Below are 15719 nucleotides of genomic sequence, written 5' to 3'. Positions count from 1 at the left end.
TTTTGCCACACCCACTGACATCTGCACCCAGCCCAGCAATGACAAGCCAACTACAGAAGCTCCCTGGCCTCCCCTATGGGAATGTAGGGGTGCCACAGGCCTCAATCCCACCCCTTCTCCTTCCTCCTTCTTCCATCACATTTCCTTCCCCTTCCCCTCTCCCCTCCTTCCCAACTGCTCAACAACATCCTAGAATGTAAAATATAAAATTTCACTTTCCACTTAAAAAAGTGAGAAAACTAAAGAAAATCCTACAAAAAAAAATTTCCTCATCCTTAAAATTGGGATGTTGATAATTATAATACTCAAATTAGTTAATAAACTTTTAAAATTGACACAAAGCGACTTGGCTGCTGGGAGGCAGGGGGTCTGGATGTCTCCAAGAGTTGGGGTGGGCCAGTGGGCGCACCAGAGGCTCCTCAGCCCCACTGAGTGTGAACCAGACATGGGGCAGCACAGCAGTGGCAGACTGAGGCCTGCAAAGGAAGCGGTGTGGCGGTCCAGGAAAGAGCAACAAAGCCAGCATTTGGAAGAAAGGAAAATAATATTGATATTATTGAAAGTGCTCCACGAGAGCAAACAAATGACAATTTGACTTCTAATGATGGAGCGCACACAAAATAATAGTAATACGAAGTCAACATTAGGATTAGGATAAGAGGAAGATGTAGAATAATGGTAATTGAAAGGTGGAGCCTTGAAGAGGTCATTAGATTGATTGTAAGACCATCAGTAGGTGAATGGATTAAAAATGGTGGTCAGGGGCATGGTTCTGAGGGCTTTAAGAGGAGAGTCTGTCTCTCTTGCTCTCTCTGCTCTTTCTGCTTCCACCATCTTGCAATGTGAGACCCCTGGATCACTGTTGCCACCACCAGGTGGACTTTGGCCTTCCCAGCCTCAGAAAGTGTAAGGAATAAATTTTGTTTTCTTCATAAATCGCCTAGTGGCAGGTATTTTGTTTTAAGCAACAAAAATGGACTAATACAGAAAATTGGTACCAAGGAGTGGGGTGTTGCTTATAACAGATACTTGGAAATATGGAAGTGGCTTTTGAACCAGGTGTTGAGAGAGGCTAGAGGAATTTGGAGCAACAGGCCAGAAAAAGCCTAGATGTTAGTGGAAGTTTATAAGACAAGAAAACCATGGAAAATTTTAGAGCTTGGTTGAATGGTGGTGACCAGAATGCCGATAGATATATGGACTATAAAGACCATTTTAAGGAGGTCTCAGATATAAATACAAAGGAATTCTTTGGAAACTGGGGCAAAGATCACCTTTGCTATGAACTGGAAGCGAACTTGGCTGTGTCGTGTCCATGTCCTAGGAGTTTGTGAAAGGTGGGACCTAAGAGTTGTGAACCAGAGTGCTTGGCGGAAGAAACTTCCAAGCAGCAAAGCATTAAGGAAGCTGCATGGCTACTTGCAACAGCCTACACTGAGTTATGGTGGCAAAGGCATGACATAAAGCCAGGATTTAAAAGCAAAGCATAAAGATTTGGAAAATTTGCAGCCTGGACAAGTGGTAGAGAAGCAGAGAGCATTTTTCAGAAGAAAAATTAAATGGTGTTAAGATTAACACAGAAGTACAGGATTATCAGGAGAAGGGGAAACAGGCCCTGAAGGCATTGCAGAAGCCTCTGGGGCCAACCCTTCTATTCCATGCCCAAAGGCCTAGGAGACAAAATGGTCTTGGGGAACAGGCCTGAGGTGCCCTCTGTGGGCTCACTGCCCAGGACCACCTTGGGAAGCTGCTTCCAGCACCAGCACCCCAGCTGCTCTGTCTGCCCCAGCTGTAGCTAAATTGGCCCCAGATGTGGCCGGATGTACAGCTTTGGAAAATACAAGCTGGAAGCCTTGGCAGCATCCACATGGTGTTAGGTCTGCAGGTTTGCAGAATGCTAGAGCTGTGGAGGCTTGGGAGCCTCCACCCTGATTTCAGAGGACATATGGAAAAGTCTGGGAGCTCAGGAAGAGATCTCTTGCAGGGGCAGAGTCACCACAGACAACCTTCACTAGAGCAATGCCGAGTAGAAGGATGGGGTCAGAGCTGCAGCAGAGAAACCCCAACAGTGCCATGTCTAGTTAAACTGTGAGAGCAGGACCGCCATGGAGACCTGAGACCTGTGGAGCTACCAGAGTGGAACACCAGCCTATGAGAGCTAAAGTGTGGCCTGAGACCAGGAAAGCCATAGGAGCAGACCTGCTCAAGGACTTGGGGACCCAACCCTACACCAGCATATAGAGGAAGTCAAACATGGAGTCAGGGTACATGATTCGCCAGCTTCGAGATTTAATGCCTGCCCTGCTGGGTTTGGACTTGTTTGGGACCTGTTACCCCTTTCTTTTGGCCTATTTCTCCCTTTTTGAATGGGAATATGTACCCTATGTGTGTCCCACCATTGTATCTCGGAAGTAGGTAACAGCAGTGCCTAGAAGCAGAAATTTGTGTATGTGGATGGGGGTAAGAGAGTTTACTGGCATGGATGCAAGAGCAGTGCCCTCGGGACCCCTGGGGAGGTACTGGGCTGAAAGTGGGGTGCAATGGAGAGGGGAGAGCTAAGAACAGTGGCTATTTACCAACTAGTTGGGAAGTACCTTTTGTAAAAAACTAAGTAAAGCTGTTTTAGTCCAACTGGATCCAAAAGCAGAAATCCAGAAAACCCTCAGGAACGACTGTCACCTAGAACCAGGAAGCCACTGATCCACAGAACTTTCTCTCCACCTTCTCTGAAAGCACACACATTATCCTCCTTAAGCATGCCAGCTCTGCTGCTTCCAAGTTTACATGCAACAATTCCAGCATGAAAGCCCAATGAAGAGATGGGCTTTCTTTTCCTGAGCTCAATTCCAAATTCTCAGAGACTGGGCCAGCTTGGGTCATGTCTGTATATACGGCCAGGATGATAGGTACAGTTGTATAACTTAGCAGAAACCCAACCCTGTGGAGGTGAGTTTCTGGCTAGGTCATCGTGAACTGAACAGACACTCTAATCTGTTTCACAGATGAAACTAGAAAAGTAGATGAATGTGAAGGACCTTGATTAGGAGATGAGAATGTGTAGTTTCATATGAAATAGACAATCATTTCACTAAATGAGGAATATGAGGAACAAATTTGAAGAGAGGGAAGAACATAATTTTGGGCACATCAGTTTAGTTACCTGCTAGGTTATCAGATGGAAATACGTAGTAAATGGATGGAAACAAGGTTCATAAATTTAGGAGAGGGGTAAGCATTTTTAGATCAGTTTAGGTTTAGACATTCACAAGATTGGACTATTTTTCAACATTTAAAATAAAATTTTGCCATAAAAAAAATGTATTAAAACTAGCTTCCAGAATTGTTCAAATTACTTTTTAAACATGATTTTTTTTTCACATTTCTTTAAATGTCAAGTTTTCTTTGGTAAATCTATCCAATATACTAAAATTTCATTTTAGAACTTAATTTACATTTATGTACAAGAATGTCCTAAACTAATGTTCATCAAGATACCTTCCTCTAAGGCCTAATGGTTTATATCTTCCATTTAAAATGTATAAGCATCTTTTAATTAAGTTACCATTCTCAAAGATATTCTGGAGGAAAAAATATTAAACACCTATAAATTCTTCTTCACTTCTGTTGTAGTGCAGCAATTTATCATCTAACCCATAGTGGTCTATCAATTGAGTAAGGCTTAGTTTCTCGTTCTCTTCAGACATAGCCGACTGCAACTCATAAAGCAACAGCTGACTGCAGCTTCTCCACTTCCTTATTAACAACTGTAACTGAGACAGGTCATTCTGAAAAAGAAACAAAAAACAAAAAACACGAATTTATGTCAATAACTAGAAAGTCATGTGAAGGTTTAAAGGCTAACATATCTGGGAAAGAATGGTACTTCTACCTAGGAAAAACTAGGATGCTTATAAGTAGAATGGTTATAGTATCAGTCAACTTGAGTTCTATGGCTATTTTGTTTGGTCTAAACTCTGGGCCATCCTTACCTTCAGGGAAAAATCAAATCATTTAAAAGGGCAAAACTACGTAGAGAAGCAACAATATAGGTAAAAATTCCACTTTTTCTATTACAACTGTACTTTTAAAAAATGATGCTACACCGTACCTTCCACTCAATTTAGCTGTAAAACTAAAACTGCACTAAAAACTGACAATATTCCAGCTAAAAAAATATTTTTTAACATTCAATATTTCATAAACAAGTCATATTTAGAAAAATCCTAAGATTCAAGAGAGCAAATGAGATATGCTATTCCATTATTTATTCCCCACTGCTGGGGAAGATTGAGCTATCGTATATACATAAACTATGCAGGTAAAATAAAGGTTACCTTCTTCCAAGTGCTATTTAAATCAACCCATCTGGGTTAAAACCTGAATTCTAATACATATTTTCTCAAACAAAATGCCTGAAACATTCTAAATATTTGGGGGAGACAGAAGATTATTAAAAATACTTTTTATTGTACTTTGCTGCCCATTTTTAGTTTTATTCATTCACTGTCAGCTGTCACTTCTGTTCCCACTGTATTTGCACCTAACATATGATACTTCCAATATTGCTATGGGCTAGAAACTAGAGAGAAAAGCTTCAACTGCATTTTAAATGAGAGCTGGGACTTTTAAAAATTTTTATCTGTGTGTAGAGGACTTTTCTACTCTATTCTAAATCTGACTTAAATATGTTGGAAATTGACTAAAGCTGTTGGGAGCCAGGTCTCTGCATAGTTGGTTTATTACGGTAAAACAAACAAAACACCCTATTCTCTATTTTTGAAATTACTTTCCTGCAAATTACATAAAAATTTTTTAAAATTATTATGCAATGGTTGAAATTCTTCTCACCTTTGATCTATACATTTTCACTAGTTTTAGCCTGCGAAGAAGGTCTTCTTTCTCCTGAACCTGCTTCACCAATTTTGCCTTTTCTTCATTTAACCCTTCTTTAGAAAGAGTCTCATTCACAAAATCACTTTGGAGAGCACTGCATGATCCAGTATCAAGTGATTTAGATTCACATGCACTGATATTCTTGACGGTATTTTTCAAATATGTACTTTCTTCAAATTCACTGTCTATGTGTTTAAAACCTTCCTGAAATTCCAAGCAGTTTTGTTCTGTTGAAGACGGTTTCTCTGAAGAACTCTGATCATTTTCTTCATTCTCTATTTTAAGACGTTTTACCACACTGTAACGGGAATTAAATGAAGATCTTGTTTTCCTTAATCTTTCTCTAAGTGTTGCGCTCATAGGCTGGAAAGGGCATCAGACATTAAAAATGTTAATCGAGAAAAACATTCTCAATGTAAATAGAAAATAAAGGCCTTATATTCTATGGTAGACATCACTAGATGGCTTTCATCTCCATACATCTAAAGTAACCATCACAAAATGTCTTTAATTTCTGGAAATCCATTAATTTTATTCTCTTTTTACCTCAGCAAGGTCAACACCCTTCTAAAAGTGTTGCGACACTTATCCCAGTAATCACAAACATTTGTTCAGCAACTAGCACGTGCCTTACGCTATTCCAGGTGTTTCAGAATTACAGATTAAGGAAAGCCCTAGGTCCTGCCACCAAAGACCCAAAGCCCTTCGTAATGATAATATAACACAGATTCAAAATTTCCTAGTTTGGAGTGTTGTGATAACCTGATTTAAAACTAAACAAAATTGATTCAAGATGAAAATCTGGCAATAGCGGTGGGGGAATCATATACATATCTTAGGAGAAAAACCTAAAATTACTATTTAATAAAATATCTATTCATTAATGCTACACATTATATTAATTGACAATCTTCAGTAGACTTAAAACTACCACTTCAGTACTTAGAAACCTAGAATGGATTCACTGGAAGAACTAAGATTTTCATACTTGTTTTCGTGAACTATTGGTATGGGGAGATGGTGGATTCGCACAGGCCTGTGGAGTGCTAGGTAAAATCACAGCTGAGTCTGATGGACTCTCCATCTTGAACATGAAATCTTGGTTTACCTCTAAAAAAGAAAAAGTAATTGTAAAATGGGAATCAAATTAACCCAAACCTCTAGATAGCCCTCAATTTTTATCAAAGAATGTTGCATTGATGTACAAAACATCCTCAAGTAAGCCAGCAATTTCTTCTAAAGACCCTTAATTATAATTCATTCTTGTTCTTTTTGCAGTTTTCCATTTACCTTCCCACAGGTAGTTTTTCCATGACAAATTAACAAACTAGTTAATAGAGAACTTTTAAAATATCTTTAAATATCTGCATTATGGGGGAAGGGGAGTCAGGGATTCTTTCATTTCGTCTGACACCTTCATAATTAAAGGAGATAAAGCCTAAATCTCGACTCAAAAAACATACGCAGACTTGACTGAACCATCCTAAATCCTAAAAGCTGCGTGATTGGAACCAGCTACACTCCAGGCCTGAGGTATAAGAAACACAAGCGGAGATAAATTTACGACTGTCTGCACCGTTTCAGTTTAAGCAGCGAACAGACACAGAAAAAGAGCGTCGATGGAAGTTGTTTCCTCCAAGAGGCATCAACTTCAGCGGGTTAAAACCACAGGGAGGCGTCCTCCTCTCCTTCCCCCCATTGCAGAAAGCCCACTAGCCCTCCGGAGACCTGAGGCCTGAGTGGAGACAAGCTCCCCCGACCGCGGAAAGAGAGCACTACTCCACTCCACAGCGGCCCCAGAAGCAGCTCAGACGCCCGCCTGCCTCCGCACTCTACCTCCCTCCGCCATTCCCAGCGACTGTAGAAGGCGCGCGCAGCAACGGCCGTTAACCGACACAGTCCCGGGGGCGGGGCCGCGCGGGAGGCAGAAGAGACGCGCGATTGGCCAGACTGACTGACGCGGGCCGCTTCGCTTCCCCTCGCCAGCGCCTGAAAGCAGCAGGACCGCCAGCACGCAGCCGCGCGAGGCGGGGCGGGGCAATGTGCATGATTGGCAGAACTGACAGACGCCCGCCGCTCTGCCCCGCCCAGCTCCTGAGAGCGGCGGGACTGCGCGCGCGCGCGTGGCCGCCATCCTCGGAAGGGCGTAGGGGGCGGGCGGGGCTGAGCTTCGGAACAACTAACGGAGCTCTAGGGGGGCGTGTTTCCGTTCTCGGTTTCCTTTCCCCTCCTTCTCAGTCAGTCGGCGTCTGTGAAGTGCGCGGGAGGAGGCCTGCCACCCCCATTCCCCTGGCTCCCGTCAGTCTGGTTTCGGCGCTTACCACAGCAGAGGCTTTCCTCAGACACAGCAGGGGCGGAAGCCGCACGGCGGGCTACCTGCCACATTACAGCTTCTAAACTCTCCAAAGGCAGAGAGCACAGAAAAACAGCGCTGGGGCCAGCCTTTTGAGAGTCACACGCGCTACAAATCGACCCAAGAGGCCCGGCACATTCAGTTGAGCTTATCTCTAGCCTTCTTTCCCGCCGCAAACTCGGCGGTCCCGTCACCAGGCTTTTCTGCCTCAAAACGCAGGTTCCTTAGGTTGGCTTCACCTCTTTTAGCCAAATCTGAGAGAAAACGTAGCCCAACGAATATTGTTGTGGCGCAATATAAGACGCAGAACAATGACGAAATCCGGTCCAGAATTCAGATGTTCGAGACAGATAATGGCCGTTGCTGAACCCCGGGCAGCGGTATCCTTAGTCAGAAAACGCTTCTCGCTCCCCGTGGGGCGAAGTTCCGTTGCTAGGCAACAACAACGTTAATTTAGTCGGGTGGAGCACAGAGTTTAGGGACAGGCCTTTGAGTAACTTCTGAGTCACGTGGAAGAAGTTGGGGATTTTTCAGGGGCCAGTGTTTTCAATCCCCTTATCGAGGGTCATTTTAAACGTTGACACTGTCTCTTTACTAACAACATTTGATAATAATGGCTTAGAAGTAGCCAGAAGGAAGTAACTTGAGTCCTAAGCAATCAGGTATAGATACATAACCTGAAGACAGCCTAATGCGGTGATCAGGGACATAAATGTTGGAGTCAAGTTGTATAGGTTCAAATCCTGGTGCCATGTTTTATCTGCTTTGTAATGTAGTGCCTCTGTGCCTCAGTTTCCTCATCCGTAAAATGGGGATAATAGTATCTACCTCCTAGAGATTGGAGGATTAAACTGGAATTCATGAGAGGCAGCTAGAACAGTGCTAGGTATCTAGGAAGCACTCAACAGTTATTTTATATATACAAGTATATTCACCATTCCTTAATTGACTTAAAAGAATATATCACACAAACTCATCCCTTCCCTTACCTCCCCCCCAAAAACCACAGTTTTTTAAAAAGATGCTGTGATCTGTAAGATCCCACACAATTTAAACCATAAGTAGCAGAAAACTTGGAGCCTCTACGTATAATTAATAATATGTATTCTCCTAAATTTTTCAAAACTTCTATAAATTAACCTCAAGGAATTTACAAAGTGAAAGACAGAACTCATGATTTTGTAATCCAGGTATTATTCACCTCACCAAGCCACAGGTCTCAGTCTTTACACTTATTTCTATCTTTACTCATCTGCTGGCATCAATTGATCTCACTGAACAAAGAAGACTGATTTGTCCTGACACCAAAAGCACAGTGCAGACTCTGCATATTCTTTATACCTTGGGGCATAAGGGTGAGTTGTTTTTATGAGTACCTAAAATCAGCTGCTCCCAAATCCTGTTATCATTACAGTCTGAGCTTAGAGCTGTGTTTTTGCTGGCTGCATAAAGGAAAACAACATCTTGCCTTGCAAATGTTCTGACTTGCTTGTTATGTGAACTGGTATATTAAAATGGGATTGTTTTGGCCAGATTTTCAAAGAACTTCAGAACAAGTACTCAGAAAAATGTGTTTTTCAGAAATGTGTATGTGTTGACCTACATCTCTAACTTCCATGCATTATTAGGATCGGATGATCTTCCCATACATAAGTTTGTATTTTACTTACTCCCATCCTTGGAAACCCACCTTCCACTCTTAGTTTAGTGTAAGAGATCTGGAATATAGCCCCTTTACTTTTCATTGTACCTTTACATAAAGCCTAGCAAACTCTTCCATGTCTTTAGTGACCTGAAATCTACAATCTGCTAGCCTACTAACAGTTTGATGTTTCTGACACAGGACACTGTATGTTTCATAGGAAACTTTTCAGGCAGGGAAAAATACTGCCCCTGTGGGCCAGAAAACAAAGATTCCTTACCCTACCACAGAGACCAATTTGAACAGTAGAATTCAATGATAATAGTAATTAATATCAACCTAAGACAAGCTTTCTGTGTTTTTAAATTTCTTCCATACCCAAGGCTACTGTTGGCCACATTGTTATTCATCAGGGTGTGGTAAGATGCTTCTGTTCTTGTCTGTGATTATTGTTAGTGGGATGATGACATAGACCTTAAATCTTTATGAGGTTTTTTTATTCTTTTTTAGTAGCAAGAAAAGAATAGTGAACAGTGTCTCTCTCTCTCTCCACACACACACACACACACACAGACAAAGTACACACACACAAATGTATTTTTTAGCCACAATTAAAATTTTCTTTTCAGTAGATTTATTCATTTTTTAAATTCTCAGCTTTAGCATTATTATTGAAATCTTAATAATCTCAGGATGACCTAAATTCCATTCCATCGACTTCTGTATTAACGAAATTTTTTGTATCATGTAGACATAGTTCATCTAAATCTGTAGATTTTTTTAAAACAAAAATATAAATGTACAATTTTAAAAGTAGGATTAAAATCCACTTGGATGAGGTATTGTGTAAAATCCATAAGATTAAGTTGACTTATAATGTTCATTAGGATAAATTAAACAAAATAAATTTAATACAGGTTTATATCACTCACAAGAAAATCTGCTAAATTGTCTTAACTGACTTTTGACATTTCATATAACATTTGTAAATAAATTGAAAGTAGCCTTCAAAAACTCTTCTCTAAGTTTCTCTTGCTGTCCATGGTAAAGAGGTGTTTTAGTGTTCTGTCATTTTATAGATTTCCCCTTGAGAATAATTGACAAACTATTTCTATTTCTTTTCTCTATTACCCAAAGAACTCCATAATGTGTAATTGATGCACTTGTATAGACTTTTGAAGACTTTGTTACCAAAGGGTGACCTTTGTGAGTTAACTGTTTAATGTTCTTTAGCCAAGTTAGGCAACAGAGGGTTTTATTTTCAACCCCAAGATAAAAGGCCCTTGATTTAGCTGTTAGGCGTGCCTGAGAGATTGCCTTACTGAAGGATGGTTATGATGGGGAGGGTCAGGATCATTCGTTTGATAAAACCTTTCCATCACCAGGCAACTAGAAAATGTATCTGATAACTAACATTCAGGATAATATATGCTAAACAAGAACTTAAAGAGCTCCCTTCACCTCAAGTTTCTGTCCTTTTATAAACCAGATCTGGCATTTTGTCAAGTCCATTAGAGACTAGAGAAGCAATAGTGTCTATGATTCACTGCTATTACTGGGTGTGTTCCCCTGGAGAAGAATAGAGTGATTCAGGGTAGATTAATAACTGTGAGGGAGGAGGTAGGGTGGGTGTTGGGGGGTGGGGGGGTAGCGGCATAGGAGTTAGACTGTGAAAAGGTAATGAGAATAAAAGTATTGCTCAGGGCCACATCCTTCTCAGATCCTTTATTAACTCGGAAATGTCACCCCTGCATTCATTTGGAGAAAAATAGGCATTAGATGTCAGCAAATCCTTAAGCAACAGAACATGTCTTATAATCATCTTTAACCACCCTGAAGTTTGATAGCTAACAACCCCCAAGATAATTTCACATTGTTGAAATCTGTTTGAAGTGCCGGCAAACAAGTCAACTCAGTTTCCCACCCTTACCTCTCATTACTGTTTCAGTCTTGAGGATATAAAAGGTTTCTTGGTGATGTTTTTTAGATGTGGGGAGGGGGATAGAGAGGAGGGGCAAGGGTATCTAATTGTGCCCGGCAAATAAGGAGTTAAGAGACCATTCTACTATGTTCTAGGATACTGTGATATTTTTGCTTTTGCCCTTGACAAACTTTGATGATACATACACTAGCAGAGAAAACTGTGAATTTAGCCTAAATTTTCTGGCCCAGTTCAGGATCTGAGAGCTAGAATGAAACTTAATCCCTTTCCCACTACCCCACCAATTCAGCAAAAACACTAGGTCTCCACTGCCAAAGGCAACGTAAAATGTCTTAAATTCCCACCATCAAGCTTTATGAGCAGTATCAAACCCGCTGAATGTAGAGCCCCTGACCAGAGGTCTGAATCCCCAGTGAGGATCAACTGGAGAGACATGATCAAAGATAGGGGCGATGGCTTGAGCAAGGCACCTTTTCATTGATCCTCTCCCTTCCACCTCCAAGATTGCACCTAGTGCTCATGTCCCCCACTAAATTAAACTGCTTGTCAGTGATGTCAACATTACCCAGCTCTCCACCTCCATTACATCTCTGTGGCTACCAATCAATAATGTGTGACATTTAATGATGACGCCAGTGACCCTCAGTTCGCAAATGATTTTACTATTTTTTGATAGTGAAAATATATCTTTCCCACAGATAGGATCTTGTAAAAGAAGCATAGAATACAGCTTCGTTCACCCTGACATGGTCCTCCATGATTTCACCCAGCTATTTAGACTTCGTTAGCGCAAAATTAAAATGAATACTTTTCTTTGACCAATGTAAACCTTTAACTTTAACTCTTCTGAATTCTCCCACCTCCCAAAATTTCTTCTTAGGTGCCACTCTGGTTATTATTATACCATCTATCAAGTACCGACATCATCATGGTTGTTTTTTATTTGATGTAAGTATGTACCTCTGAGTCAAATTGTCCTTTTCTTACAGCCACATTCAAACTTTTCTTTCATCTTTTCTTTTTTAATCAAGAGAAGGGTTATTTAAACAATTGTTTTCTAATACTCCTTAGTATATGGGAATGATGGCTTAGTCCATCTCCACTGTGTTTATTCTCTTCCTTATGCTATGATATGACTTGTGAATCTATGCCCTTCTATGAATGCTGGACATTGAAAACACAATCTCTGTGTTGCTGAAGATCTGCTGTGAGTGGAATTCATACCAAGTGCAAGGATAATACCCACCAGCAAAGATAGTCTTCTCAGGGCTCTCAAAGGCCTGTCATTTGGCAGATAGCATCCCATAATACCAAAGAATACAGGTTTGGGTTTTAGAGGGCAGGCAACTAATCACATCTACATTTGTTAACCAAATTCCTGTGAAACTATAAATTAAGCTACCCATAGGTTAAAAAAAAAAAATCAAGCATTACTACAGGTTGGCATTGTCTGAAATGCTTTCCTAGCCTAACTCTGGGCCATTGAAATAGAGTTTTTGAACCTGCACATACATGTTTAAGATTTTTGTAGAGCTGCCAGATCTTTAGGGTAACAATAATTAGCATAAAGCTTTTGCAATTAAACTGCTCTGAAAAGAATGAGTTTAAATCTTTGGCAAGATGTTCCTTTTTTTAAAAAAAGCAGTTTCACCAATACATATTATTATTATTTTATTTTATTATTATTTTTTTTTTTTTGTCTTTTTTCGTGACCGGCACTCAGCCAGTGAGTGCACCAGCCATTCCTATATAGGATCCGAACCCGCGGCAGGAGCGTCGCTGCGCTCCCAGCGCCGCACTCTCCCGAGTGCGCCCAATACATATTATTTTTACTCGGAGCTGTTTTCCACAGGTTTTGAAGAGATGCAAAGCTGACTTTGTTTTCTTCCAATAAATGTCTACAGGGAGAGAAATTTATTTTCAGTCACTAGTTTTCAGAAAGAATTAATCAAACATATTTATTCACCAGTACCACCCTGTCTGCTATGAATACTTTCCAATCTTACAGTTGGAAAGAATCAGTCTTAATGTGCCCCTCAATCTAGATATAATTCTTCCGTGCTCAGAATGAGATTAAGTCCCCAAAACAAATGCAAAGAAAAGAATTCATTTTAAGAAAGAAAGAAATTCAGAGATACCAAATAGTAGATGCAGCAAGCCAGTACCTGAAGTGACTTGATTTTGATGAGTGAAAAATAGCATGTTATCACAGGTTTGAAAAACTACAGGTAAGAATCATATGGACTAATCAGAGTACTTACGAGGTTGAAATTAAACATTTGCATGCTACTTAGCAGCTCTCAAGGCAAGACTCACAAACCCATCACCTTCCAATCAATAACTGCTCGAGCTGAGATTACAGGAAGCTTTCCTGGACCACTGTGTTCATAACTAAAGTCAGTCCTCATGAATGTTCAAACATTTTTTGCCAAGAATTATGTAGGAGGAGAGGAAAGGGTTGGAGGGAAGGGGAGGGAAGAGAGTGTTCTTACTACATATTTCTTTCCCTTAAGCAGAATAAAAACTTATGTTCTAAATCCTATTTTTCATAATATATTACTGATTACTAGTCTAGTTTATTCCATACTACAAGTTATTCTGCAGACTTAACCTGGGTTTTGAGGTCCAAGCAGCAAATCAAATACCACAAATCCTGGGCATATTTAATTTGGGCTAAATTCTGAGAAAGTGATGATTTCTTCCTTGGTGACAAATGTGTACTTCACGTTCTTAAGTCCTTTTGAAACAATGGAATAAAAAGGATTATGGAAGTTCAAGATTTTGTGATTAATAAAGATGTAAGTGTGCATTACAGATATATGTGTACTTTCTTAGGACCAGTGGAATATTATAATAATAAGCTAAACCTTATTATACCTTGTAAATTAGATAAACTGTTTCTACAGCCAGTGAAATTTTGAATGGGAAAGGCTGTAAAGCCACAGACCTTACTTATTTGAGTTTTCTTTTGCTTTTCAAACCTTGCCTTTGTTGATTTTTGTTGCTGTATGCAGTGCATTGGGAATGAGATGGGCTGTGGTCAGAAACTGTGAAGGTGAGTTTGCATAAATCTGTACTACACATGAGGTAATCCTGAGTTATCAGTTTAAGTTGAGAAAAATGGGGAAGTCTTTTGGGATTTTTGTTTGAATACAAGTTTTTGTGAATACAAATGACACTTGATGTTTACAACTTCTCTGATTCATTCATTCTGACAGAAATACAGTCACAGTAGGGAATAGGACTGAATTTAGAGTATATGAGTTCTTCATTGACCTTGCCAGTAATAGCTAACGAGCTGTGTGACTTTGGCAGGCTCAGTGAAGATCTATGGTTTCAGTTTTCTCATCTATGAATTGTGGAGAAAAAGGTAATCTTTTTCTAGCTCTGAGTTTCTGTAATTCCAGTTTTGGTACATTTTGGTACATCTGAAATTACCAGTTCCCACCAGAGAGTTAAAGTTACAGGTAAAATTCCCTACAAAAATAACCATTATGATTGTCGAGCTCTTTTACCTGCCCGTAATCCTGCCAACTGGGCCAATTGTCAAGCTAAGGCTGGGTCTGGAGCTCACAGACCCCTCAAGCCCATTGTCCAGATTGGGTCACAAACCCTTCACATGCCAGGCTGGGTCACCAGACCCCTTACATGCAGGTCTATGAGCTAGGTAACCAGCCAAAAGGTCCTTGGAGCCATAGGTTGAAGAGCAAGGCCATGCCGCATGGATACCCAAGGCAGTAGATGCCAGCCAAGCCACGGCACCACGCAGGCGTACTAATTCCACCCACCCACACACAATTTGCTTACAAAGAATGCGCTGCACCACCCCCAACTGGACCTAAGGTGAGGGGGACTGATTAAACTATTCTATTTTCCCAACAATCCACCCCTTCAGGGTCCCTCACCATACAATCTACACGTTCAGAATCTTCCGCAATGTTCCCTTAGTGAGGGTAAATGACCCTTACATTTACATAACCTATTGTCCATTCAATATGCCTTAAGGCTTTTAGTTCTGTCCTTTTAACTGTTAGCCACATATGTCCGGTTAGTAGTCACTGTTGGTGTGATCCTCCACAGGAATCCTGCAGTCATACTGATGGGAAGATGAATGCATATTCAGTAGATGATCACACCAATGTATGTATGTACCCAGTCAACTCTGGTGCAGCGCCTGCAGTCGGAACACTATGGGCAAAAAGACAGAAGAGTTATTGGTACCAATAGGGGAAGTTTTCGCCCCTCTGGTAAGATACATGCCCATTTGCCATCCTGAGAAAGGATGGTTGCAGGAATAGGTATCTTACCTGGTTTATGATACCATACTTTATCTACTAACACTGTTGGATCTGTAGGTTCTACATGTAACAGTATAGGGGAACTCATAAATGGCCATAATGATAATACAAATGTGCCCTTTGGAATAGAGTGCTTATCTGTTCCAGGCCATGTTACCTTTACTCGAGGAGGCCAGCTACTTGTCACCCAAGGTGAAACTTCCAAGGCTTCCTCTAATTCTTTTCCCCAAGGCCCTATTAAATCTACCCAGTGTATAGCGGGGGGAGGCTTTTATTCTTCAAGGCCATTCCCATTGTACTGTCTGTCCCTGTTGCAAACAGGTTGGGGCCAGTAAGAGAATATTTCCATTCTTGCCATATCCTGTCTTCAAAAGCTTATCTTTAGTAGTGATTTGCAGCTATGTAGGTGCTGCAGCCCTATGCAACAGAGCTTCCACTGGAGAGGGCCCGCCTTTGCAGGGTCTCTCATTTAGAATTCTGGCTGTCAGCCATAATCGCTGTGTCCACCCCTTCAGGATGGTGGTTGGGTAGATGGCCTTAATCCCTTTTTTAAAAGACCATTGTACCGTTCAATCATTCCCACTGCCTGGG

General features: G+C 40.8%; 1 protein-coding gene across 2 annotated transcripts; it reads right to left on the bottom strand.

The window, feature by feature from the left end:
- Positions 1 to 3410: 3410 nt before the first annotated feature.
- SFR1 (SWI5 dependent homologous recombination repair protein 1) lies at positions 3411 to 6798 on the bottom strand. Of its 2 annotated transcripts, none has more exons than XM_063103443.1 (4): positions 6730 to 6798; positions 5882 to 6003; positions 4849 to 5256; positions 3411 to 3785 (listed from the first exon to the last, which is right to left on the bottom strand). In XM_063103443.1, the coding sequence occupies exons 1-4, from the start codon at positions 6740 to 6742 to the stop codon at positions 3594 to 3596; spliced, it is 735 nt and encodes a 244-aa protein (XP_062959513.1). In that variant the 5' UTR covers positions 6743 to 6798; the 3' UTR covers positions 3411 to 3593. The 2 variants fall into 2 exon arrangements, with proteins under 2 accessions (XP_062959513.1, XP_062959514.1); XM_063103444.1 differs by having other exon boundaries at positions 6622 to 6756.
- Positions 6799 to 15719: the final 8921 nt, after the last annotated feature.

Source organism: Cynocephalus volans, chromosome 7 (genome assembly GCF_027409185.1).
Source record: "Cynocephalus volans isolate mCynVol1 chromosome 7, mCynVol1.pri, whole genome shotgun sequence".
NCBI classification, from domain to species: domain Eukaryota; kingdom Metazoa; phylum Chordata; class Mammalia; order Dermoptera; family Cynocephalidae; genus Cynocephalus; species Cynocephalus volans.
This window is presented reverse-complemented; position numbering and strand designations above follow the sequence as displayed.

What these genes read in the sequence shown, in the direction of transcription:
- SFR1 (XM_063103443.1), bottom strand. An exon ending in CCAATAGTTCACGAAAACAA is followed by an intron (nt 5,257 to 5,881) that starts GTATGAAAATCT and finishes TGCCCTTTCCAG; the next exon opens with CCTATGAGCGCAACACTTAG. An exon ending in TGAAAATGTATAGATCAAAG is followed by an intron (nt 3,786 to 4,848) that starts GTGAGAAGAATT and finishes TTTCTTTTTCAG; the next exon opens with AATGACCTGTCTCAGTTACA.